Consider the following 25,688-nt stretch of genomic DNA (forward strand, 5'->3'; position numbering starts at 1 on the left):
TAAGTCTGTCAATTATGAAAAGCAATTAATTAACTGTACTTAAATTCTAATTTCTTAAATTTGAAAAATCAGTAAAATTTATTATTACATTAACTGATGAAATCAGGAGACACCTGGGTAATATAACCATAGTATTTTTGATGATATAAAGTTGAAAATATATTCAAAAAGAATTGCATTAACAGCAGTTGTAGTTTTTTTCCAGGTGAAATATACATTACATATGAAAAATTCTTGAATAATGAGAGAGAATTTCTATAGAAAGAAATATCAATGTTATTTTTAAACCGACTGAAATATATTATACTAAAGAAAGCAATCAAATTAGTAATAAATTAAAATGTAGTTAAATATATAAATATTTAATTGGAACATTTTTAAAAAATAATTGAAAATAATCCAGTTAAAATATTAAAAGAAATATTACATTTCATAAATAAAGAAGAATGTTAAAAATATATATTTAGTTATAAGAAAATAGTTTAATACATTTTTGAGCATTTCTGTAGCTCATCACCATTAATAATTGATACTTTAATAACCACATGTATTTTAATTGTTGAAATTTATGAAGAATCAAATGAAATGAAAGAGTTTTGGAATCTGCCTATCCAAAAGTGACAACAGACGAAAAGGATGGTGGTTAAAATTATATAAAAAACTATTTATAAATAAAGCTTTTACTTTATTAGTTTCTAAAAAATAATTGTGTTCTCTGCAATCTTACCTGTTTGGACTACTAAATAATCAAAAATATTTTACAGTTCAAATTGGAAAAAAAAAGACTTTGAAGTTTATATTTTTTTCTATTTCTTGTACTGTATTTTCAGGTTTCTGTAATATATTCTGTAACCAGAGCTGTCAAAAGTTTGCATGGTACAGTACCTGCTAAAAACAATCCTTTAAGAGCTAATAAAAGAGCAATCTACATATTTCATTTGTTCAAAAAACAAAAGGTTATTTTATGAGCCTTTTGTTTTTTGAACAAATAAAATACATAGAATGTTCCTTTGTTGATAAAAAGTAGTCTTAAAGATTTTATTTTCTGTTAGTAAAAATGTTAATTTTATAGGGTTTGGAATCACTGCATGACCCCAAAGTTTCTCTGACCCTGGAGAAAAATCCCTAGCTCCCTTCTCTTGACAGCCCAGTCTATAGCCTATAATATTGGATTTGTTTTTGTAATAAATACCAAGCCAAAACTAATATATTTTATTTAAAACAGAAAATTTGAGAACAAAAAGAGTGCATATGTAATAGTAATATATAGCAATTTTTAATATTCATTCTCCTTAAACTTTTATTAATATTGCTGTTATAACAATTTTTAAAAATTATTATAAAATCCAACATTCTGAAAGTTAATGTAAGATGTCTGCTCAGCATTAAAAGATTTAATGTAATGTATAAATAATGAATTTAAAACAAACTTCAAAAGTAATGTGTTAATTATTTACATTTGCAATACATTACAATGATGTATAAAGATTAATAAATAAAAATTAATAAATTTTATATAATATATTTAAAGTAAATAGTTGATTCATTTACTGTAGATTAAGGACTTATCATAAACTTTATATGTTAAATTTTATTTTCTAATTTACTTACTCCCAATATTCTTTTACTGGAGATGTAAAATTACTTGTAAAATTACTTGTAACAGAATTATTACTGCTGGAAACATTTCTGGAATTAATGCAATGTTCAGTGTTCCATTCATGACCACATTTTTCCCAAGGTAGAGGATTGGTGAATGATGCCACAAAATAAAACAATGTATATGCAATCAAGACAATATAATATATATTGCATAATCCAATCATTGTCATAGAGGCAAAACCAATACCTAAAAATAATGATTTTTTTCAGAATTTACCAGAATATAATAATTCTACATTAAAGAAATAGTACAATAATATTGTATTTTATTTAAGCATATTATAATTTTTATAGTTATAAGTGTAATAATTTTAAAAGCAATTTTAATATAATAAATTAAATTTTAGTGTAAATTGTAGTTGTGGCTATTGATATTTATTGTTTTATTACTAGCAGCAACACCTGCAGACTATAAAAAAGGGGAGCACAAGCTATAAAAAAATGGGCATTGTATTATATAACATATTATGTACTGTATATTTTATATATTATATAAAATATACAGTTTATATACCTCAATGCTATCATGTATATCAAAATTGCATTAATCAAATACAGTGGTACCTTGGTACCACTGTACTTTTATTATATTCTTAGGATACTAATGCTTTTATAATATGGTTTTTAACAAATTATACATGCTTTAGTTCTAAATGGGTGATAATGAATAATTTTCATTATCATCGATTTAAATGAAAGTACCAGTAATTTATTTAAGTAAAGTAAAAGTTAGAAATTATTAGAAACTACTCAAAAAAATTGGAAAAAATAGGTCATAAATCTTAAATCTACTAAATTCAATGTTTGAATTCAGCAGGTTTAAGATTTATGATCTAAAACAGGTCTATTAATGAGGTCAAAAGCATTTGTCAATTTTCATTTAACATTTGCTGGAATTTATTACAGTTGTCTTTATATCTGCTAGTTAGAAATTGTGTTATCATAATTCATATTTACTACATTGTTGTCATTATATTCTAAATCTAAATCTCTCAAAACATTTCTAAGCAATAAATTATCCAATATCACATCTGAATAAGTTATTTTGCAATCCTAGTAATAATTTCTTTTTAAACACTTTAGGCTTATCATATCCATGTTCTTGAAAATATATCAAATTAAAAAGTTTAGTCTTGTGTAATATATGTTTAAATTATAAAATATTTTATATATTAGAAGCATTAATTTATTAATGATTAAAAACTAATAGAATTAATAAAAACATATTACATTTAATATGTATAATTTTCTTTTCTCCATATGTGAAGATATGTTAACTCTAAAATGATTATGCTAATTTAATTTTAATGAAAGCAGCATTTAAAAATGTTGTGTTAATAATAAATGCTCAGTAAGTTTTGAATTTTATTTTATTTATTGTTTAGTTATATGGTATACACAGCATTCAAATTCTTTTGGACAGTTTCATTGATTGTCATTAAAATTTAATTGATATATTAATTAAACTGTTTAACAAACAGATTTAAGCAAGTTCATGTAAACTGGTTTTGTTAAATTTTAAATTCAATGATAATAAAATTGTAATTAAAATTTTGTGAAGATCAGTTAATTTCAATAAATAATTTCTATAAACCATGTCAACAATTATGTAGTTATTTTCTTGAATTTGCTTCATGTCTGATTGTTGTCTGTTATTTTATTAATGGCCATCAACATCCGTTGTAAATACTAGACTTATTTACAGAGAAATTGTAGTGCTGCTCAATAATTTGGTCTAACCGTAAAAGTAAGTCCTTCCGCTGATGAATCGGCTATGATTGATTTAATTGCCAATGTGATGGCACTAACGTTGCCAGACTTCAAGATATAATTTATCATATCTGCCATTTAAAATTATGAAATTTGAATTAAAATTCTCATATGTATACCAACATATACATATAAAAATATCAATCTTAGTTCTTTTCCAATTAAATGCATATGAGAATGTCTTTCTAGTTTCTTCAGTTGTTCATAATAAAATAAATATGATGTCCTCGGCATATGTATTGGTATTAGACTTGTGATAATATCAAAATCTTTAAAAACTCTGAGAAAAGGGAAAAATGGCCTGTCCACTGATGGAGCATTAAAAAAGTTGCTAGTCAGTGCAAATGCTGATGGTTGGCAACTATCCACATATTAATTAAACAAACATGTACAGTACATATATAATTATTATTAATTGATTTAATACTAATCTTATTTATATTTGTTAACTCAGAATATTTTATTTGTATTTATATAATAAAATATATAATTAACTTTTATTTCTTTTGCAAATACAAATTTTTTATTTTGTTATCATTAATAAAGAATCTTAAGAACCATACTTGATTCAGAGTTGCAGACTGTGGCTTTATTTCATATCATGCTTAATATTTATTGCTATTATTTATTATTAAGATATTTGCTAAATTTTTAATTATGAATGTCTTATGTCAAAAGTCTTTGTCGTAAAATGTTTATATATTGTTATAGTAAATTATGTTTTTAATAATGAAATTAGATTTATAATTAACTTATAAAAACTATTCTTAATAGTATATTAAAGTTTATTAAATACCATTATGCCAATTAATATAAACATGACTGACTTTTTATTATTTGAAATAAAAATATATTTTTATAATATATTAAAATCTTAAAAAATTAAAATAAATATAATTCTCAATACCTTTCATGATAGGAACAAGATTCCAAACACCAACTCCACCTGAGCTAAGGTACTGTCCAACAGAAACTTCCAATAAAAAAAGAGGAATGCCACAGAAAATAATGCAAAAAACATATGGAATGAGAAAGGCACCTAAAAGTAAATATAAATTTATTATTATTTTTTTACTTTACTATTTTTTATTATTTATGATTCTTTCTTACATGAGAATTCTATAAAAAAATTTATGGTAAGGATTACATGTAAACTTTAAAGATTTATATTTTAAACAAAATTAATCAGAAAATTTTGAGTTTATGAAAAAATAAATAAATATGCATATAAATTCATAACAACATTTAATTAACAAATATATCAAAGTAAATCAAAAAACGGCACACTTATAAACTGGAACTGTATGATAAACTAATCAACATCTAAATTCGTTTTCCAGTAAACAATAAACAAAAAATTTACTGCTCATACGTTTTTGGCCATCATTTAGCAGACCCCATCAGGAATGTATACATTAAAACAGTTCTATCTTTCAAAAATTTCTATCATTCAAACTTCACTGCATTCCAATCTTTTATACATTTAAAAAGATGTTCAATATGGACATCATCTCATTTACATCACAAAATTAAATAAATAATTATTTTTAAATAAAACTGTGGCATTCTAAATAATATTTCTATGATTGCAATACTGGAATACAGTCAGAGTTGAGGGAATTTCATTTCATGCCAGCTATATAAATTTCTAAAGCCTCCAAAGATCATGTCATGTTGGTCAAAGACCCTATGTAATGGGGTAGCTTCATCCCATTGGGAAAACCCCAGGTTTGGCAACCTAATGGGCAAATGCTGTGTTATAATTCCCTTTGGCCACATCATATTTATGGTCGCGTATTCTGGTTTGAAGGGATTTGTATGTGGATCCGATGTATGTTAAATACTTGTTAAATCGTCCATCTTGTAATGGAATACGGTACACCCCTGGTGCTTGTGTGCCATCCAAGCTGTCTTTTGCATTAGCTAAAAGGCAGAAAGCATTGAGTTTTCTCTTGTAAGTTAAACACAAATTTAAATAACTAGCAATCCTATTGTAAATTTGATATAGAGACAGTTTGTAACATAACTACAAAATTACATTCTGCCTTGCTAATCTTCATACTGGTGTTAGCTAACTCAGATTTCTGTGTGGAAGCAAGTGTGTTGATTAACAAATTTCAGTACTCATATGCTATATGTTTGATATGGTCAAGTTTGTTGTTGGTATCACTGTTTCAGAGTGATGCGAGTACACCCTTGTAACTAGGGCCTGGAATGCCACTACCTTAAAAGGCCAAAGGTCCACTGAGTTAACAGGTATAATGAGGGGAATGTATGTGAGTTTGCAGTAAATCATTGTGGTTATATTTCTATTTGTCATTCAAATATTGATGTCCAAGTAATTAACCTCCGTGTAACTTTCCTGATCTAATGCTAGTGTTAGTTTGTAGCTCTTGTTGTTAAAAATTTTTAACATCAGGTTTAGTTCTCTATATAATCAAAATATTATCCATATACCTGATATAACTAAGGATATTGGATATGACAGTAAATTTCATGATGATAGTATTAATGTATGATAAACTACATTAACATTTCTACATATAATAAAATCATAATTATATTGCATACTTTTGTAATATGTTCATAACACTATTTATTTATTAAAACAAAAAGTTAAAGCTTCACATCGCATGCTACATCATGTCATGTGAGACTCTCTGCCCCTCCCACTACAGTAATTCACACATTACACAAAATATCACACATTTCAAGGAATCAAAATTCACATTTACTTCAATTTTATCAAAATGAAAAATAAACAAAAGGAAACTTTTTGGAATAAGCAAAATATTGTGCTATTCAAAAATTCAAATTGAACAAAATGATTTTTCTAGGTTAGTACAAATAACACACAGAATATAAAGTTTGTCAGATTTGAAATAGCACATTATTCAAAAATTCAGCATTAAATATTATTTGACGTTCAACAAAATGATTTTTCTAAATAATCCAAAGAATTACTTTGGTTGTTATTATCATATTATATCTATTAATTAACTTGTAAAATGAAAATCATTTACACTTTTCCAGCAAAATGGTTTACAGAACAAATGTTTTTGATTTATTTTAGAAACCTTCCTCAGGTTTAAAACTACAAAATTCTGAAATTCAAGTTATCTCTTCCAGTTTTAATTTTGGATTTTAGAATCTATTACTGAAGAATAGAATCTATTACTGATATTTAGAATCTATACTATCCAAAATTAACATTCCTTGAATTAAAATTTATAGGAATATAACTTACATTGATACTTTTTTTTAGTTGGAAGTCATTTCATCAGTTGCCATTTTTTAACAATGACTGTGTGGTGCCTAGTGTAAAGTATGGAGGAAGTGGTTTCATCCTGTGGGGCTTATTTTACTGGTATGGACTGAGACAGCTTGTTTCAGTGAAGTGCACTGATTTCTACAGCATATATCAACAGTTTCGACAATTCTGTTCTACCAACATTGTGGGAACAGTTTTGAATGGGTCCTTTTCTATACCAACATGACAATGCCCCTTGCCACAAAGCAAAGTGTGTGAAGGAATGGTTTCAGCAGCAGGGGTTTCAAAATGGACTGGTCTGCCAATAGCCCAGATATCAATCCCATTGAACACCTGTGGGATGAATTTGAGTGCTGATTGTAAGCCAGGCCAAATCGCCCAACATCTGAGAATGACTTCACCATTTCTCTCAAGGAAGAATAGAGGAACATCTCCACAGTTATCTACCAAAATCTGGTGGATATACTCTCACCCGCCACTCTCCAGGAAAGCCTGGAGAGTGGCGGGTGAGAGTATGATTACAACAAAAGGAGAGAGAACAAAATAATATAGGCTAATGATATGGAAACTAGTAAAAAAGTTTATTTTCATCTTTTTTACTGATCAAGATTAGTTTGAATGTTCTTCATCATGAATATCAGGAAAATAAAATTACATTGCCAAACCCTGGAGTTTGCATATTAAGATCTCATATGCCATTGGTTGTTAATGTCTGCTTTAGACTAATGCTTGACATTTATCTAAGACAGAACAGAACAATCTTGAATACTGACTTCTGGTAAAAGAAAATTCATTGAGTTTGGTGTTAAAATAGTTCCTTTAGCACTAACACAAGCACTTTTGGCGAGTTTATAATCGTTGTCTTCAGGTGAAAAGAACGATTTTAATAAAACGAATGTGCAGAATGTTCCAAGGAGAACAGAATTTTTGAATTCAAAACAGGCATCTGGTAATTCTGTTAAGAACGTGCAAAAAGATTTTGACATGTTCGAATTCTTAAATCTACGGTATGAGCGGCGCATGCGTGGAATTGACACCACGATGGCGATACGATGTTAGGAGTGTTTCATTGTTTAAACGCCAATACAATGCTGCCCACACCCCTGGTAGATCTAGGGTGGGAACATTGCATGCTTCCATAGTAGCTGTGAGTAGCACTTCTCAGATGAACACAAGCCTTTGATTGTTGCAACATTTTATTATTTCCGTTCTGGACCACAGGGGGTTGTAGCCTTGCTCAAATACTTTTTTAGTGAGCTCTGTAGTATATTTTCCCTTGGCTACATCATCCTGATGCTCTGCGAGGCAGGAGGTGAGCATTCTTGTTGTTGCTCCTATATACCTTGTGCTAACTCCCGTTGCTGGATTTTCTAGGTGTATTGCATAAACTCCTGATTTTTATAAGGTGGTAGCGTGTCACGATCATTACAGATGCACCTGCATAGATTTGGTAGAGGGGTTATAGGTAGAGTGAAGTTGTACCGCAGTTAAACCTTGGCGTGAGTTTTTAACTTTATTTTTGAATACTGAAATACAGAAACAAATAACTTTTAATTTCAGTTATTTGTTTCTGTATTAAAAATCCTCACTTTTTATTATTAATGGTGGACAACACTATTTCAAGCATTTATGAAATGCAGTCATTTTGTAAAAACTATATTTAATGAGTAAACATTAATTAAATAAAATTTTAATGTAATACATAAAAATATTATAAATATTCTAAACAGAAAGTAAAATTAAATATCCTTCTCTGCACTCAAAGCTATAACTACTTAAAATAAGTAAGACAAAACCTTTCACACTGTTTCTAGGAATTTAATCACTAAGTACAAACGTTTTTGGCCATTTTGAATGGTCTTCTTCAGGTACAATAAGGTAGGTTGAAAACATTGGTTAGCATATATTTAAATGATATCACTGTTTACAAAGGTTTCTTCTTACTAGTGACGTCATTGCTAATAAAGTTTAAACAATATCGACATTGTTAATTATCTTTTGAGTTTAACCAAGATGTGCGAATGACTATTGATGATAAGATAAGCAGATTTTATAACTAGCCCACCTTATGTGCTATAACCTCCTTTTTCACCTTCAACCAGCAAATCTATCTTCAAAAAAGAGGGGTTCCAATGGGTAGCCCCCTATCTGGAGACCTCTGTGAATTAGTTGTTAGAAAATTAGATAGCCAAGTCCTAGAATCCTTCAACACAAAAATCATACTTTACACACATTATGTTAATGACATTCTTATTATTTGGCGATCCAAGCCAGATATTGATAGAGAACTGCAGATTGTCAATGACAATCCATTTGGGCTTAAGTTAAAGTTAGACCAACAGCATGATAAGATGGCTCATTTCCTTGACCTCAATATTTACCTGAATCAGGGTTGTATAGCCACTAAGATATACCATAAGCCTAATCTTCAATCTTTCTTCATTCCCTCAACCTCAAACGACCCATTTACTTATAAAATATCCACCTACAGGGCTCTAATCCGTAGAGCTTTTACCCATTGCTCTTGTATTAATGACACGCTTCATGAAATCCAACACATCAAACACATTGCCATAGTTACAACAGTAAATTAATAGATAGGCTAGCTCAAAAAATACATAGTTACTTAGAAAACGAAGCAATTAATTCCAGACTTCTTAAACAGCAATGTAAACGAACTGTAGTTGATTCTGACCCTAGAATGAACCAAGTGTTTAAAATCATAACCAAGAAAGTCAAAGCTGATCTTACATACAAATGTAACCCTGCGATATATAAACTTCTGGCTAATACCAAAGATAAATGCAGCAAAGCCAGAAGACCGGGGATTTACTCAGTTCCGCTTGAGGACAATAGATTTAAGCTGAACAAAAAATTAACATACTTAGGCTCAACCAACAGATCGCTTACAAAAAGGATAGTTGAGCATAAATATGACACATACAAAATGTTTAATTCCACCCTAGCCCAGTTTGCAAGTGAACCGAATATAACGGCTAAATGGGAAGAGGCTAAGATTATTATACCTATGCTTGATTATAACAAGCTTAGAACAATTGAAACAATAGAAATCTTTACGAAATCCCTCAAAGAGAACTGTATTAACAGCAGAGAAGCAGACTTGCTCTCCACCGCATGGCAATCACTCCTCAATAACCTTTTAAATTAAATAGGCCAATCCATCCTAATCGAGCCTGTTGCAATCTTTCCAGCATTTTCTAAATTTATCTTGTTTTTTATTTTCCAATTTTAACAATTATCTTATCATCAACAGTCATTCGCACATCTTGGTTAAACTCAAAAGATAATTAACAATGTTGATATCATTTAAATTTTATTAGCAATGACATCACTAGTAAGAAGCGAAAAAACAACCGAAAACAAGCAACAAAAACAATACCAATACAAATACCTTATACCAATACCTGTATTTTTAAGTATCATAAAACCAACAATTTTCAACTTTTGATAGTTATCACATTACTTGTTGAAATTGTCATATGCTTTATTTTAAAAATGTTAAATCTATTTCAAATATTAAGCATTTAAACATTTATATACTAAATTTGAAATAATAAACATAATTTAGTAATGTAAACTAGAAAATATATACTGTGTATTTGAAACATTTTAATTTAGATAATTAAAATAATTACAATTTTTAACATCTAAAATTTTAATTATTAAAAATTATTTCTTTGTGTAAAATGAAATTGAAAATACTGTTTCTACACGTATTAATTAATCATAAATAATTAATTAAAACAAATGTAATAAATAAAAGATGAGGAAAAAGATTAATGTAGAACTATGACTAAAGAATATTAACATATTTTGAAACAAAGAAATGATTTATATTGCATATAAGCAAAAACATGGTTTTAATACAAGCAAAAAAATTATATAGGCTACTTGTAAAAAAATAGAGGAAGTTACATAAAAATTAGAGTTAGGTCAATGAACGTCATATACTGTAATATAATTGAATGCTATAATTTTCTATTTTAAATATTGCCAATTCATTTTTTTTAAATATGATGAGATTGTTATATATTTTACAAATACTATATTTTTGCTATTAAAAGTATAAAAACATTAGACTATTAGTGATGTCTGATAATTTAGATTCAACTATATAAATATCAAAGATGATTTTAAATTTTAAACCACTAAAAAAATCAAAACAGTAAGCATTTACATGTTATGACAAATAACTTATTTTCAAGCAGTTCAGAAATATCTCTCAAATTTTTCCTATATGATAAATAATTGATAGTTAAATATTCTAATATATAACTTCTTCTGCAGCTTGTTTCACTTTATGTGGGTTAGCTATATTTGATGAGTTTACTTCACTGCATCCAATTTGCAGTCATCTTTTCTCTACCATTTTTTGTTCATGTCCACTTCAACTATATCCATCCATTTCATTCTTGGTCTTCTTCCGCTTCATCTTCCTCTGATTATCATGTTCATAACTTGCATTTTAAGATAATTTTCATCCTTTTATGACATGCTCTTCCTCGATAATTCCACATCCTATGATACTATGAAAGCATTAGCCAGTGGCGTAGCGTGGGTGTCAGCCGCCTGGGGCAGAGGAAAATTTCGCCGCCCCCTTATTTAGGTTTTTTACAAGATGATATTATTTATTGTGAAATTTTGCCGCCCCCACTACGCTACGCCACTGATCATAGCTTTCCTTCTTATATGTTGTCGATGGCATTAGTTATTTTAACTGTACCTCAAGTACTCGAAATATAGTAATAAAATTATTTTTATTATAGTAAATAATTTATTTATTTGTGCTATAATTTTACATTTATCATATAACTTATTTAAATACAACTATGTTGAATGTTTTCTATTCAGTTACAATATTATATCAATAAAATTGAGAAGATATAAGAATAATAAATTAAATTAAAATAATAAAAGAATAAAACAATTCTTTATAGCTACTTTTTGGCTATTTGGGCAAACTTATCACACTACGATTTTTTGATGACTTTTTACTTGGTTTTTTCTTTTCTATTTTCTATTAGACTTTTGATCTTCAAGATGTACATTTCAGGTTTTTCTACCCTTCTTCAGTTGGAGTTTTACAATTTTATATTGATATATAATTTTGAAAGGTATATTCTTTCATTATATGGTATGTTCTTCATTTTTATACGCTTGTAGACGTGTCTTAATTTTCAATTTCCAACATGGATTTTAATTTTTTCCACTTGTTACAATTTTTCAAAGGGTACTGACAAGTTTACGTTTGTTTTACCAAATGTAAAACTTGTCAGTACCCATATAAGCAAGATAATAACAGTTAAAGTATTAAATTTATGAATTTCAACAGTATTTTAATGATTTATTAATTAATGATTAATTCTTTATGTGATTTATGTCAAAAACAGATTATTATTTATCTTTCACTTCATAAACTATTTGAAAATGAGAAAAATTTAATTTATGAATAAATACATTTTTTACCTTAATATAAACAAAATCTTATACAGTATTTAAATTGTAAATTGAAAAATACAGGCTTTGTTTCTATTAAATTTAAATCATTTTTCATTTTTGAATCTTTATTTATATCTTTTAGTGAATATTTAGGTTATTTGCTATTATTAGGTTACAGAATTAATACTTTTCATGTTGTATGTAATAATACTTATTAATATAAAAATCAATCACTCATTTAATTTAAAGTAACATTGATTGATTTGTGAATGTAATGCACCATGCATAAAGGCTATAGTCATCCACAATTGTATACATTAAGAATAGGTCTGATCCATAATAGGATCAACCAGCCTAGATAAGGAATATAAATATTGTCCTAATTCATATTAACAATAATAAACTACGGAGATCTGTATTAAAATTTAATCTGGATCAATGTGATAAATTGACAACTTACTGTACTGCCATCTGGTTAAAAAATTCATAATAAAAATTAAGTGAAAGGGTATTTATCATATATAACTTATATTAGAAATTGCAAGTCACATTATTTACAAAGTTTATCACAGTATTTATCTTGTATGTATATATATATATATAATGATGTTTCATGATAAAATACAACATACGGTCCATTTCAAAATTATAAACACACCCAACGTTTTTCAATAACAAAAACATTAACAATTGTAATGCATTTATTATGTTAGTATGTTGTTTACAACATCAATTTAAACATTTTCTGAAATTTTTAGAGCAATCAGACAATTGCAAAAAAAAATCATCACAGATTTTCAATTTTTGAGTGTTTCAAAAGTATAAACACGTGCATAAAATTAGTATAATAATTTTTTATATTAATTATTGGTTTAATTAGTTGTCATCAGAGGGGAGTATCACTCATCATTAAAAATGTGGCACTATTTTAAACAGTTTTTTGTGATTTAAAACAATACCTCGTGGAAAAAAACTAACAGAGTTGGAAATATGTAAAATTTACCAATTAAAAGGAGCAGGACAATCTCTAAGACAAATTTCAGCAGCTATAAATCGATCTACACATGCTGTGAGAAATGTGTTAACTCAGGGTGAAAATTATGGCAGAAATAAGCAATGTGGAAGGCCTAAACTCCTTACACCTAGAAACAAAAGAAAGGTTTTTTTTGGCTACTGACGGTCAACAAGTTGTCTCAGAGAAGCAGCATCAACATTGCCAATTGCAGCTTCACCAGCAACTGTATGGCGACGTATGCATAATCATAAAAATGCCAAATTTACAAAAATGACTGCCAAACCGAAATTAACATGATTGCACAAAACAGCTGGATTAAAGTGGGCCAAAGACAAGATGACATGGAAAGAGGAGTGAAAACAAATAGTCTTTTCAGATGAAAAAAAAATGGAATTTGGATGGATCTGATGGTTATAGTCACTACTGGCATGATATGAGGAAGAATGAAGTCAAAATGAGCAGACAGCAAGGTGGAAGATCTGTGATGGTGTGGGCAAGATTTGGATAAGGAGGTAAAACAGACATTGTATTTATAGAAGGTAGAATGAATTCAGAAAAGTATCAAGAACTGTTGTATCAAAATTTAATAACTTTTGGATCACTTATTGGGGGAAAAAACTGGCAATTCCAACAGGATAATGCTGCCATTCATGCATCAAAGTCAACTAAAAATTGGTTTACTGAAAAAAAAATTAATGTAATTGATTGGCCATCACGGACCCCTTATATGAGCCCAATGGAGAATGTTGTTTGGGGCATTATGAGTCATATTGTTTATAGCCAAAACAGAGAATACAATACTGTAAATGAACTGAAATTGGCTATTATGGATTGTTGGGAAAATATTAAACAAGAACAACTTCAAAAACTAGTAAAATGTATGCCTGACAGAGTATTTGAATTAATTAAATCAAATGATGGACCTACAAAATATTGAAACATCACAAATTGTTTTTTGTGCACGTGTGTTTATACTTTTGAAACAATCAAAAACTGAAAAATCTGTAATATTTTTTTTTGTAATTGTCATATTGCTCAAAAAATTTCAGAAAATGTTTAAATTGATGATGTAAATAACATACTAATATAGTAAATACATTACAATTGATGATGTTTTTGTCATTGAAAACAGTTGGGTGTGTTTATAATTTTGAAATGGACTGTATATATAAAGAGAATAGAAACTTTATAAAGATTACCAATATGAAAAAATATTAAATAAAACTAAAAAATTCAGAATACAATATAATAAATAACTGATATTTTAAAATATGCTAAGATTAAGTTAAAATAATTTCAATTATCTTAACTTAGAATTAAGATCTTTTCTGTTTATATACAATTTAAAAAAGCCTGACATTTGACAGAAAAACTAAAATTAAATGTTATGTTTATATTTAAAAACCATAAAAATACAATTATTTTTTATTTTTGTAAACACCAATAAAAAGTAATTTCCTAAAAACATTCACACCAATCAAAAAATAAATTGCTAAAATAAAATTATTTATCATTCAAAGTGTTTTTTTTCTGTGATTGTTTTATAACATATAATATAACAATCATATTATTAATGAAAGAAAAATTATTGCATTCTCAACACCATTAAACTTTTATTATGTTGTCTGTAATCATTACTTACTGTGTTATATCACAATAACATTTTTTTTAAAAAATGAATATATTTGATCTTTGATTGATTGATCTTAAATGATAATTCAATTATTTTTAATTATTTTATGAAATTAATAAATTTATATTAAATTAAATTTTACATTATATATGTATAACACTTAAAACAAAAGATAGCTTACTGAAAATAAGTATTATTTGAATAGATCTTTTTATTCAAAAAATAATTTTTTAAATCAACTATTGTTTTCTAGTAAAACATTAAATAATTGAAACGTTTTCATTCATTCAAATTGTAAAATAATGGAAATATAATTAAATTATTATTATTTAAAATATTATCATTAATTTAAATAATTCAGCATTTAAATTAATACATCAAAAGTAAAATTAATAAATGTACTAACAGTTTAATTAAATACATACTTATCAGTTAAATTTTTAAAGTAAAAGATTATTATTATTATTATTAAGTTGAAAAAATGAAAAGATTACCGAATATTAAAAAAATAATAATAAAAATCATATTGGTAATAAAACATACATGTGAGATAAAAATAGATTATTAATGCTATTTCCGTTATATATTACAAAATAGTCATGCTTTTCGATGCAAACATAAAAAGGAAATAGGTATATAAATATATTAAAATTCTTAGAGAGAGTTCAAGTTACATTATATTTTTGGAAGGAAAACGTTAAGCACCGATGCTTGGTAGGAAAGCTTCCATACAGAGTAAGCATGTGTTTCGATATTCTTAGCGATAAATTATCATAGTAACCCATCTGATTGAAATAGAAATATATCTAATAGTTAACCTATATTATATTATCTAATTACAGATAAAAGTGTAAAAATCTCTGTTATCGTGTCATATTAAAAGACATATAGCGTTGTTAATAGAGTTACACTCTACTAATTGCGTGCGTGTTTACACGTTGAATAAATTGACTATTTATTGACCTTTATATAATATTACATTAAATAATCGATTTCACTGTCTATAAATGAAACTTACCTCCACCATTTTCGTAACACAGATATGGAAATCTCCACACGTTTCCTAAACCGACGGCATAACTGATGCATCCAAATATAAAATCTAAGTTTCCGGACCATTTTCCACGTTCGGGCATTTCTTTAGAAGTACTTCCATCACCGGTGGATATGACTTCACTTCCACTTTCCGAGTTTGCTTCGTTGTTTATTACTAAAGACAAAGACGGTATCTTTTCTTTGGAATCTTCTTCATTTTCTTCCTGTTTTTCACAAAACGGAAAGCACTTCATTTCTGTAACGTTTCGAAAGGAGAGACAAGATCAGAATGACTTCCAAGATGTTGAAGGATACGGCCGCGTTAAACGTCGACTGAGTCGAGAATGGCGCACGCTGACGTACATCATCGCGAGGGACACTTACACCTTTTTTACAATGGTAGACACGTGGATTGACTTAAGTCCAATCGCGTTCGGGCGGAGACAGACTGCTCGTTATCAAGGCTAAGTTCGGTTAGGGAACCTGTTAGAACAGATGTTGGTAGATACCGGTCGCCTTTTCCTGCATTCCTAACTGGGATAAGGTTGCCGGGATAGATGGCGCGTTCTGATTTCAACAGAATGCTAGTTAAATCAATAAACCATGCTTTTATCTTTCATCCGTAATCATTCGTTTCTGCTTGACGTGATTTTCTTACTTAATAAACTTCCAACACTTTCGAAAAGCTTTCTTTCTATATGCAGTATTTATTTTTACTCGAAAGGAAAATGACAAATAATTTACCTAGCTTTAATGAGTTGTATGTTGTTTATATTGTGACTAAATTTAATACATCAGTTATTTAATTTGATTTTATAATAATCAAATCGATTTATTAATTTAAACTTGACTACTAAAATCATCACTAAACACCTTTGAGTGCTGAGACACATTTATTTGTTATACATTCAATTTATTGTTCTAATATTCTATATTTATTGTATTCTATTTTGGAACAGTTTGAAACTGACGTTCCAAAAGTATGGCACTTGAGGAGACTGAAAACGTTAGTGTATAACAAATAAATGTGTCTCAGCAGCCAAAAGTGTTCAGCGATGATTTTAGAAATTATTCTCTCAGCTGAGCGTGGGTTCGGTTTTTAAACTTAACTATTTACTCCTAGAGATTGCTTTAGTTTATTTTTTGCATTTTAAATTATAAAGATATATAAAAATGCGTTATAAAATATTTAGAAGTGTAGGAAAGTAAGTTATAAGTTACATATGTACAGTACATAGGTGAGAATCAGATGCAGAGACAAAGAAATCGTAGTTAAAACGTGAAGCTAGCGTTACGTCTTAGGTTTTATAGACTAGAGTTGTATTACGAACTCCTGTTATGAAACTATATGAATACGCCGTCGTTGCATTCAAGATTAAAATTAATTATAAAATATATGCTTGTTATGTACAGATATTAATTTACGTATTATAATAATTTTTATCTTAAAGTCTATTTGTGGAGTATCATATTTTTTAATTAATTTAGAAAATTTTAAATCATTATATTTATAAATTCATATTTTAGCAATGAAATGATACAAATATTTTTTATTTTATTGACTAATGTTTTCTTATCGATCCAATGATGAAAATTTTATTTCTTAATAAATTCTAGTTTATTGTATTTGAAATTTTTTAAATGCTTGCAATTCTAGGAAAAGTGAATCCCTCCCTATCATTATATCAATAAAGTTGTAAACATCCGTAAACATTTCAAGGATTATGAATTATTAATTTTATAATATCGTAAGATTTATTTATTTATAATATTTCCTTGCATTTATTTTAAATTTTTTTTAATAGAATTTGTTATCTTTTTTTCTGATAATAAGTTCAAAATGAAAATTCAAAAGATAGAGAAAAACAATGTTTATCAGATCTAATCTCATCAATGAATCTATTACTGAAGAAAACACTTGAGTAGATATATATGAATTTTTATTGTATGTAATGATGATGATGATGATATATATTTTATTATCATGTACAATAAAAAAAATAATTAACGAATAAAAATGAATTTAATTATTCAGTTGTAAATAATTTACAAATCAAAACCTTTTTAAGATGCTTAAATTTCTGAATCAAATGATACAGAAATATTTTATTAGATTTCTAATATGTCGAAATATATTGTAATCTATCAATAATTAAATATTAAGACTCTGATTAAATTTTTTTAGATAAAGTTTATTACGTATAGATATATCCTTGAACTCATTTCATTGTGTAGTTCTGCTTATTTATAGTGTAGTTTGTAAAACCAGTATTTAACATTTTCCGTTTACTATCGCTATCGAAAGCAGATTCTATATCATTGTTTTTGTTTCTATTGACGACAAACAGATTATTTATATATACCTAATTCTTCACGTATACTGTATAAAACAACTTCGTTGTGGTCCATGTATCAACAATGGTTCACGATATACATTTCTTTGAGCTATTCAAACTAGGTGCTATCCCACTCCGGATTTTTTATTTTTTTATAATATTAATATTCTTCTTACGTAAATACAATGCAGTGCATTAAAAAAACACTTGTTTTTACATTTTCGTTTCTTGATAACAAAACTCATTATATAGGCAAAGACGCGTTTCGAGCATGGTTCCTCTTTAATTAGCACTAAAATTGAATCACGAAATGACATCAATACAATTATGAATGTAATTCATTTACTTCAAGAGTAAACATATTTCATAAAAACATTAATTAAAATTTCATTGAATTCAATCAATAAAATCTTAATAGGAGAAGATAAGCCTGGAAGAATAAGACCAACGTTCATCTATAAAAAATGGAAAATTATACAAACTTATCAGATATGCTCACGCTTAGAGTATTTATTTATTTATCATTAATACAAAGGAAAAGTCACGTAAGGACTACAGATCTCCGCCCCCCAGATAACAACCAAGCCCCGAGAAAATATGAATTATATTCATAATTGTATTTGTATCATTCTGTAATTTAATTTTAGTGCCAATTGTAGAGAAACTATGCTTCAAACACATCTTGACCGATGTAATGAGTTTTGTTACGAAGGGATAAAATCGATGTAAAGCCAAGTTCACGGTCGAGTCCGGAAGTGGAATAATTATGAATTATTTTCCTTCTCTATTATCTTTTTTTACTCATCCACAAATTATTTCTTTTGTGTACTGTACCTATATACTCTTATCTATTACTTATATACCTGTAAAAACCTATATACCAAAAGAGTAAGATAATTATACACTTTAATTATAATATCGGTGCTTTGATCATCGCAAAAAAAATAGTCTTGCTAGTCTGCTATTTTAAACAGTTCGAATAATTTGAAATGCACTGTTATATCAATATATGTAAAAAGTAATAAGTTAATTGTTAAATAATGTATAATGTTTTAATCGCTTACTGTTTACAATTAATCTTCTCTGACGTCCCTGTAATTATACACATTTTATCTTCCAGTTGATAAGATCTTAAATTTTTTTCTTATAATAGCCAATAATATGTACTGTACTTTACACAACTTTGTTTCAACACTCCATTTAATTTTAGATTTTTTTTTTCTATTTTTATGCTAGTGTGACAGTTCTTATAAAAACTGAAAATTTCGTTAAAAATGAAGCTTAACACATTATATTTTGTTATGAAATATTTTACCATAACTTTAATGAAATAACAGTTACTTCAATTTTTTATATTAACTGAAATAACGCAAACAATTATAAGCAAAATTCGTATTAAATGCATATTTTTTTGCGAATTTATGATAAACGCTATCATTGATTATATACTTCTGTCTGTCATACAAATGACAAAATTTGGCTACCATATTTCTTACTTCTACCGTTTCAAATATTTATTTTTTTAAAGGAATTATCTATTTATTAATTTCGTAATAATATAGGTTAATTATTATTAATGTTATAGTTTTTAATCTTACCAGTTTGTAATAAATGTATTAATCTACTATAAATTTCAAATTTATTTATTAATAAATGGAATTATAATCGTTTTAAAACTTCTTTTTTATAATTAATAGCTACTGTAACTACTCAGAAAAGATGTTTATTAAGATTAAATTGAATTTATTAATTAGTTTTTAATAAAATAAAAAGTTAACTTGCATTTGCTTCACAGTATTAAAATCTGAAAACAACATAAAATTTTAAGCTTTTTTATTTAAAAATAGAACTATATACATCCATGAAATTATATATTTAATATTCGAAAAATTTTATTTATTCGTTTATTTTTTATTTAAAATTTAATTCCATAAATACAATTGAAAAATTTTCTGAAATTTATTTATTTAGCTATCAAAAAATTTATATTAAATTAAATTAATTAATTAGTATTGTTTGTTTTTATTTAAAAATTTCCTTAACTTTTTGATCCTGTGCTGATTAATATAGGAACTCAAAACTATTTCCTTATTTTTTTTTTTTAAATTTTTTCTAATAAATATTAAACAGAGCTATTTCAAAATATTATTTAATTGAAAATTTTAAATTAAAATACTATAAGTATGTTATGTATAAATACGAATAGAAGAGACAATATTTAGATAAGTAAATAAAAGTTAAATTTATATTGTTAGTTATTATAATATCGGTTATTAATATAGGGTTTCTAAATAAGCGTAATAAAAATTCTGTTTTTATAAATGTTTTTATCTAGTTTTTCACGTCTACATATACCAGTTCCTAATCATTTTTTCCACCGGAAGAAAAGTTTCCTTTAAGGAAAAATTAAAGAAAAAAATAAGAACGATTTATTATTTAAAATATATTTAAATGAAAAATATATTTAAAAACTAATTAAAAATTAAAGTTTTAATAAATGTACTTATATAATAAAAATATCTATAAAAATCTTTAAAAATTTAATAAAAATTAGTTATTTAAAACTTTGTTAGATAAATTTACTGAATACTTATTATAAGAAATTATATGACGATAATATCTTACTACTCAATAGATTAAAATAAACTGATATTTATCGTTGTTATTGTAAGAATTTGATCGATATATTAAGTGTTTTAATAGTAACTTGATAAATTTATGATTTATTTTACTTATTGATAATTCTTTTTATGTTAAAGAATTTAACTTTGATATGTATAAATACTGTTGATTAAGCAAATTTTTAAAATGTATCAAAGAAGATAACATTCATAGTTTAACAAGGAAAAAAAATATATGAATTATCACTCAAGCGACGTCTTATAATCAAGCTTTTAGAATAAGAGGAATTATAAGCAACGAAATGACAACTCTATTTTTAATAATTAGAAAACTACTTTTAAAAATTCTGTTAGTTGCAGTTGCAAATTCTGAAAATTTAAATAATAAAGATTTTTTACATCAAATTAATTTATTAAAAATATATTTTTCCAATACTTTATATTATATTTTGCTCTTTTATTTACAGAATGAAATTTTTAAAAAGAAATTTAAGAAACTAATTGAATAAAATAATTCTTTCAATGACTGGAAATCGAAAATATTTAAGTTGTATATATATGTTACATTATATCTGTTACTAATTCCAGTCCAATACACAAAAATTATTTACTTAATTAATATGCTTGGATATAAATCTGTTGGATAATATAATATAAACAACAGATTTTTAGTTTGCATTTTCCAAAAATGCGCAATTTTTCTAAATGTAGTTATATTCAAATATTATAAAATCTCAGTCTGGATTGGAATTACACAGTTCTGGTAAATCCAGACAGGCATAGTCAAATATTTAATTAGTAATTCGAACAGAAACTTTTCTCCATATCTCTTTATTGATACTTCGGTCAAATCTTGAGAATCAGTTATGCTTATAATAAGAAAATTTTGAAACATAAGCCAATTAGAATTGAAAACTGAGCATAGAATTTTAATTTAATAACAATAATTTTTGTTAGAACGAAGTTAATAGAGATAATTAATTCCTATCTAATTTAATCAAAATACAGCAATTCGAAAATCGTTGTTTTAAAAAAATAGTTAAAACGGTTTGACTAGATATTTGAACAATTAACCTGCTCTTACAAATAAGATTAGTAACAGATTCAATAATTTTTGATTTTCAATACAGTAATTGCAATTTTCTTCATAAAATTATTCAAAATAAACTTTCAAACTCTTTTTTTAGTGTCTATCAATATAAATAAATAAGAGAGATAAAAGATAAATAAGAGGAAGAACGGAGTAAAACAGTTACTATAAGCTACAGAATAAAATAAACAAAGATCAACAAAATTTAGTGTTAGAAAATAGATAAGATCCACGGAGCAGGGCCTGTAGTTTAGAACATCCAGTATAATACAAGGTGTTTCAAAAATGATATATATTGTGCGAAATAATAGGGATTACAAAAAAACTTATATACAGGGGATGCAAAAGTAGGTATACAGTTGTGAATCCGTGATATACAGGCGTTCATTATTTCTTATACCTTATTTATGGTTTAATTAATGCTAATATTTAAACTTAAAATTAACTTAATTATACTTAATTTTAACATAAAAGTAATGAAAATGTTATATAGACAATGTATATATGAGGGGGTGCAAAAGTAGGTATGCAGATGTTATTGTGGGAAGAAAATAGAAGAAAAACTTATTTATGCATTAATTAAACCATAAATAAGGTATAAGAAATTATAAAATATAAAAAAATAATAATAATGAACACCAAAGACCTGTATATCACAGATTCACAACTGTGTACCTATTTTTGCAACCCCCTGTACATAAGAAAAGTGCATACCATATGGCCTTAATTTAATGATTGGTTTCTACGTAGCCACTATCAATATCTCTATAAAACTCAAAGTAATCAGCTCAGCTGTTTCCTGGAACACACGTTCAAGCATTTCAGTTTTTTTTTTTTTTTTTATTGAATAGCTATTATAATACTATTTTGAAGATCAGCTCCCTCTCTGAGTTTTCTACGATATATCTCAGATTTAATCAGTGGCATGCCGTGACATTTGATGATAGGGAAGCTGTGTTTCTGTAAGAAGCCGACTTCCAGGGGCAATCAGTTAATTGCGGGTCAGTGATGGTCTAGGGTCCATTCGTACGTGCGTGGTTGCGGAAGAGACAAAGACGACAAGTATCTGACAAAAACCGTTCATTTTAACATAAAATAAACATACACTATGTACGGAATAGTTTGCTTTAGGACAATCAGCCGTTCGGACGCCCTGGGACGATCGAAGGTGGCTCCGGGACTGTGGCGTTGAGAAGTCTGTAAGGCACGGAGACTTCGTCCGCTGGCGTCGGGGACACGATCTAAGTCCGGAGTGGCACGGGTTACAGGTTGGCACAATAGACGAGAAACTGTTTTTTTTTTTTTCGCGTTGACACACGGCGTTTTGGTTATTCGGAACGTTAACCTAGTGCGAGGTGTCTTAGTTTGTCGGGGATTATATCAATCTCCGTTCTTTCTTTCGTCCATTTTGATTGGTCATTCTCCCTCAATCACGCTTCCCGAGTGGTTGGTCTCTCGTTACTAAGCTAACGAGACTCTTACCTGGAGCGCGAGAGAAGTCAAAATCGTAGACGAATTCGATCTTCCACCGATCATAAGACGACTTCCTTCCGCGATTTATGGTTTCTGCGTCGCAGTTTGATATAAACAATGGATGTCCGACTACAAATGACTTTTACCTATATTTTTTTAAACTAATAAATTTTTCTCTAAATTAACCGTTTTTTCGCGTCTTTCGTGACGGGTCAGACCCGTCCGGTACATGACATTTCCAGTATTTGATTAAAACTTTTATGGAAATGACAAAAATAAACAATTTATGTATTTTAGTTCTAAAATACAAATAATACATACATAATACAAATTGATATGATACAAACAATGATAGAAAAACTTGTTTTCTAATTTTTTATAAACTAACTCTATCGGCGATTTTTTCCGCAAAGTTGTTAATTACTTTATCATAAAAGTCGCTGGTCGTCGACTCCATCAACGTATTTAAAAGCACTTTTTCTATCGAAAGCAACGCTAGCGACGACAATTTTTCCTCCGACTGAGTGAGTGTTCCTGACCAATGTGTGAATTTGCTTCCTGATCGAAAAACTGTGCTCAACAGACGCACTGGTAGATGATACCGTAAGAATTAATGATATTAAATCATATAATTCTTTTAGTACGTCTTTGTTCGGATCTACATTAATTATAATATGTTTTATGTCTAAGAGTTATTTGTCAATATAGTCCGGACACGAATATAAATATTGCGATTCGCTACGTAATTTAGATAAATCAAAAAATTTCCCATAAAATTTACTTAATTTAAAGAATTAAAACACGCTTGAAAAATTTTTTTTCATAATATTAAAATTATTAACATCTAAAAGTGATAAAAATTCTAAAGATTTTGTCTAAAAATCTGTCAATATAATTACAGTAGGCCTATAATTAAAAGAAAATAGCAATCTTATCGTTTTTTTTTTTCACATGTAGTATAAAAATTTGTAATAAGATACATAATGCGGTTGTAATAAAATATTAATTTTAATTAATTTAAAGTACGTTAAAATATGAATTTATATTTTAGAAAATACAAGGGAAGCGGCGCGCCACTGGATTTAATGGATTTCTAGACAAAAAAATTCAAGCGTGTTAACTTAGATGGCCTTGGTGATCAAGAACAGATCCGGTCCTCAGAAATTTGTTTATTAACTCATGAATAATTTAGTCGTTGGGGTTTGTTCTATGATAGCCTACTTTCTCTCAAACTTTTCTCGAATTTTACTGTTCTTCCATGCCTTGTATCTTGCATGTTACAAGAAAAACCCGTTCCTGCATATTCATCGTCACTGATATGGGTCCGAAAGGAAAATGAAAGTAACTTGAACATCTGCAGACATGAATTCATATAATCATGTGCATATATTATGGCAGTATAAACAATTGTTTTTTTAAATATCTCTAATTTCAACATTATAGAATCATTTTTGAAACACCCGTATAGTTTGTTGTGATATTTTGGCAACTGAAGGCATTTTTTGACAGAAAGCATTATTTTAAAATTTAATTACATCTAAATTTTTTGGCATGATTTCTGTACTCCAGTTCATCGAGATGGCTGAGAAGCATTGGGATTCGAATTTCGATTCGTACTCTTTTGATATTTTATTACTGATAGTCGGATCGTCGTTTTCTGATCAGTCTTATTGAATGTCAGCCTATCATGAGCAAAATTGAGATCGATTGAATAGCTTGATACGGATATTACGATAGTATCTTGCATTAAGAAAATTATTCAATCAATCCACACTAAGAAGTATATAAAACATTAACTGAATTGTTTGTCCTATCAAGATAAAACCTTTTTACTCTAGCTTCTAAAAGAAAATCATATCGTTCGAAACTGATGACTCAAATTTCTTTCACTGCAAAAATTATTGTAATAATAGATTATAGCGGATGAGATTATCAAGTTTACGAGAAATCAGACGTATATACATTAATGTTTAACAAATGAAAGTTTGACTATTACTTGTTATATACATTATTAGTTTAGTTTGATATTTAATTTTTATTGGAAATTTAGTCTGTTCTATCAAATTTCGAATGCGTGCATTAAATAATCCATGAATAAATGTTTCGAAAAGATAAAATATTAGCACTTTTGATAAAACATGAGTAATAGATATAACAAAACATCTCGTGATTTTTTCTCCTTAAATTTGGCATCCTTTCAACTTCTTAATCGATAATTTATCGATCAAATCTATGAGGACAATCATCTCAACCGCCCTTCGATTAGACAGCAATTTTAATTATACAATTTACTTATGAGAAAAGCTTATAATAAATTATATT

At 27.3% G+C, this 25,688-nt stretch overlaps 1 protein-coding gene across 2 annotated transcripts in view; it reads right to left on the reverse strand.

Moving 5' to 3' along the window:
• The window catches only part of LOC136977527 (sodium- and chloride-dependent GABA transporter 1-like), a 97,250-nt gene extending 80,845 nt beyond the window's left edge, over positions 1-16,405 (reverse strand). Inside the window, exons 1-3 of one of the 2 annotated variants that reach the window (XM_067273021.1) lie at positions 15,830-16,404; positions 4,340-4,471; positions 1,612-1,849 (exon numbers count right to left, since the gene is read on the reverse strand). In XM_067273021.1, coding sequence (XP_067129122.1) covers positions 1,612-1,849; positions 4,340-4,471; positions 15,830-16,100 — 641 coding nt within the window. In that variant the 5' untranslated portion in view covers positions 16,101-16,404. Of the gene's footprint in view, positions 1-1,611; positions 1,850-4,339; positions 4,472-15,829 lie in introns of both variants that reach the window. The other variant, XM_067273022.1, reaches the window with a different exon arrangement.
• Positions 16,406-25,688: the final 9,283 nt, after the last annotated feature.

The sequence above is a fragment of the Centruroides vittatus genome, unplaced genomic scaffold, assembly GCF_030686945.1.
Source record: "Centruroides vittatus isolate TY-2023 unplaced genomic scaffold, ASM3068694v2 contig_460, whole genome shotgun sequence".
NCBI classification, from domain to species: Eukaryota; Metazoa; Arthropoda; class Arachnida; order Scorpiones; family Buthidae; genus Centruroides; species Centruroides vittatus.